The sequence below is a fragment of the Charadrius vociferus genome, unplaced genomic scaffold (assembly GCF_000708025.1).
Source record: "Charadrius vociferus isolate BGI_N301 unplaced genomic scaffold, ASM70802v2 scaffold472, whole genome shotgun sequence".
Lineage (NCBI taxonomy): Eukaryota > Metazoa > Chordata > Aves > Charadriiformes > Charadriidae > Charadrius > Charadrius vociferus.
The window spans coordinates 5,860,756-5,862,358 of record NW_009647735.1 but is presented as its reverse complement, the minus strand read 5'-3'; the positions used below and the strand labels follow the sequence as shown (position 1 = coordinate 5,862,358).

Below are 1,603 nucleotides of genomic sequence, written 5' to 3'. Positions count from 1 at the left end.
CTCGCAGCGCGTCCCCAGGCTGCTGCGGTAGGAGCTGCCCCGGGGCGAGTAGCAAGTGGCCTCTCCGCGGTGGATGTTGAGCGTGGCACACCACTGGGGAACTGGGGGAGAGGAGGGAGGTGAGGGAGGAACCTGGCCCTGCTGTGGCTCGGTTTTCCCACGAGGACCCAAGGGCTGGGCTTGGGGTGCCGTTACCTCGTCGGTAGTCCAGGGCAGGCTCGGGGGGGGCTTCTTCCACGTACACTTCATTGGTGTGGCTCTCGGCCGTGTAGTAGCCGGACCCTGGGGAGGAGGAAAGAGATGAGGGGGCTGTGTGATGGTTTGCATCCGCAGCAGCACCCAAGCGATGATGCCTCCACCAGCGCCCTCCAGCCCCGAAACATCCCACAACTCCCAGCAAACGATCCCATCCCCGGGCAGACCCTGTCCTGTCACCCTTGGGGCTGCCATCAAGGGTTAAGCCAGGCAGACAGCGAGCCCGGTCCCCACGCGACGTGGTGTGCGCTGGCACCAGCCCGCAGACTAAACAGCGGCAGGAGCAGCCGCGGTTACGGCAGGAAACGGGTGCTGGCGCGGCATGGGCTGGCACCGACCCCCGGCTCCGCGCTGCCGGGAAGCCCTCCTTCCACCCGCTCCCGTGGCACATCGAGCATCCCAAGGGAAGGCAGCAAGCTGCCCTCTCCTGCACGTCCCAGCGGAGTGCCTGGCCAAGGCAAGGGAGGAGAGACGCGTCGCCTGGTCGGGGGGCTGGCGGGGATGCAGCCCCTGGCCTGGGCACCGGGGAAGGACGAAGCTGCCGGAGGGATGGTGCTTGCAGAGGGAGAGGGCTGGCGTCCTTCCCCTTGGCCCCGGCGCCTCGGCCGGCCGCGGCATTCCCAAACACTGAGCTCACGTTTCCGCCACATTTCCGCTGCCCCCTCCTCCCCGCCAGCCCACCCCACCGCAGTCCCTGCTCCGGCATGGGGGGGATGTTTAGCCTGGGAAGGGACCCCGGATGAAGCATCAGCCCCACTGTGGCTGGACCCATCTCCCCTTCCCCCTGCTCTGGGTTTTGGGAAGAGGATATACCCCAAGACTGATCCAAGCAGCAGCCCCTCCGTAACAGGGAGGAAACTCCATTACAAATCTTTCCGACATGAACTTTACTACAAGAGCAACTCCCCACCGCTTCCCACAAGCTTCGTTAAGGCGCCCACTCGGTTTTCACAAAGCCTTTTATCCTGACGCCCTTCCCACGCTGCCACGGCTGCCTTGGGGAGCGGAGGGGCCCGGGGCGAGCGCAGGGCTGGCATCCATGGGGCCGGCGATGGGGATGTGTCGGTAACCCGGTGAGCAGGGCTGCTTCCCGGGGGGCTTTCTGAGCCCCTCACCGGGGCCCCGGGGATGTGCTGCGCTGCGTCCCCGCAGGCAGATGTGCCATTTAATTGCAATGTTCCCTTTTCATGCAGACGCTGCCTTTTCCTTCTCACCTGGAGCCAGCTCGCAGCCCCGGCTGCACAGGGCAGGAGCATCCCCAGCCGGCAGTGTGGCAAGGGGCTGGGGATGGGAGCGGGGAAGGGAGAACACCCCCACCCACCCAAACAGGCTTTTGATCCTTGACCCG

At 65.8% G+C, this 1,603-nt stretch overlaps 1 protein-coding gene across 1 annotated transcript in view; it reads right to left on the bottom strand.

The window, feature by feature from the left end:
- The window catches only part of SRPX2 (sushi-repeat containing protein, X-linked 2), a 4,746-nt gene extending 3,841 nt beyond the window's left edge, over window positions 1–905 (bottom strand). The window contains exons 1-3 of the mRNA XM_009881780.1: window positions 893–905; window positions 196–282; window positions 6–101 (exon numbers count right to left, since the gene is read on the bottom strand). Of these exons, the coding sequence (XP_009880082.1) occupies window positions 6–101; window positions 196–282; window positions 893–905 (196 nt within the window). The remainder of the gene's footprint in view (window positions 1–5; window positions 102–195; window positions 283–892) is intronic.
- Between the last annotated feature and the right edge of the window lie 698 nt (window positions 906–1,603).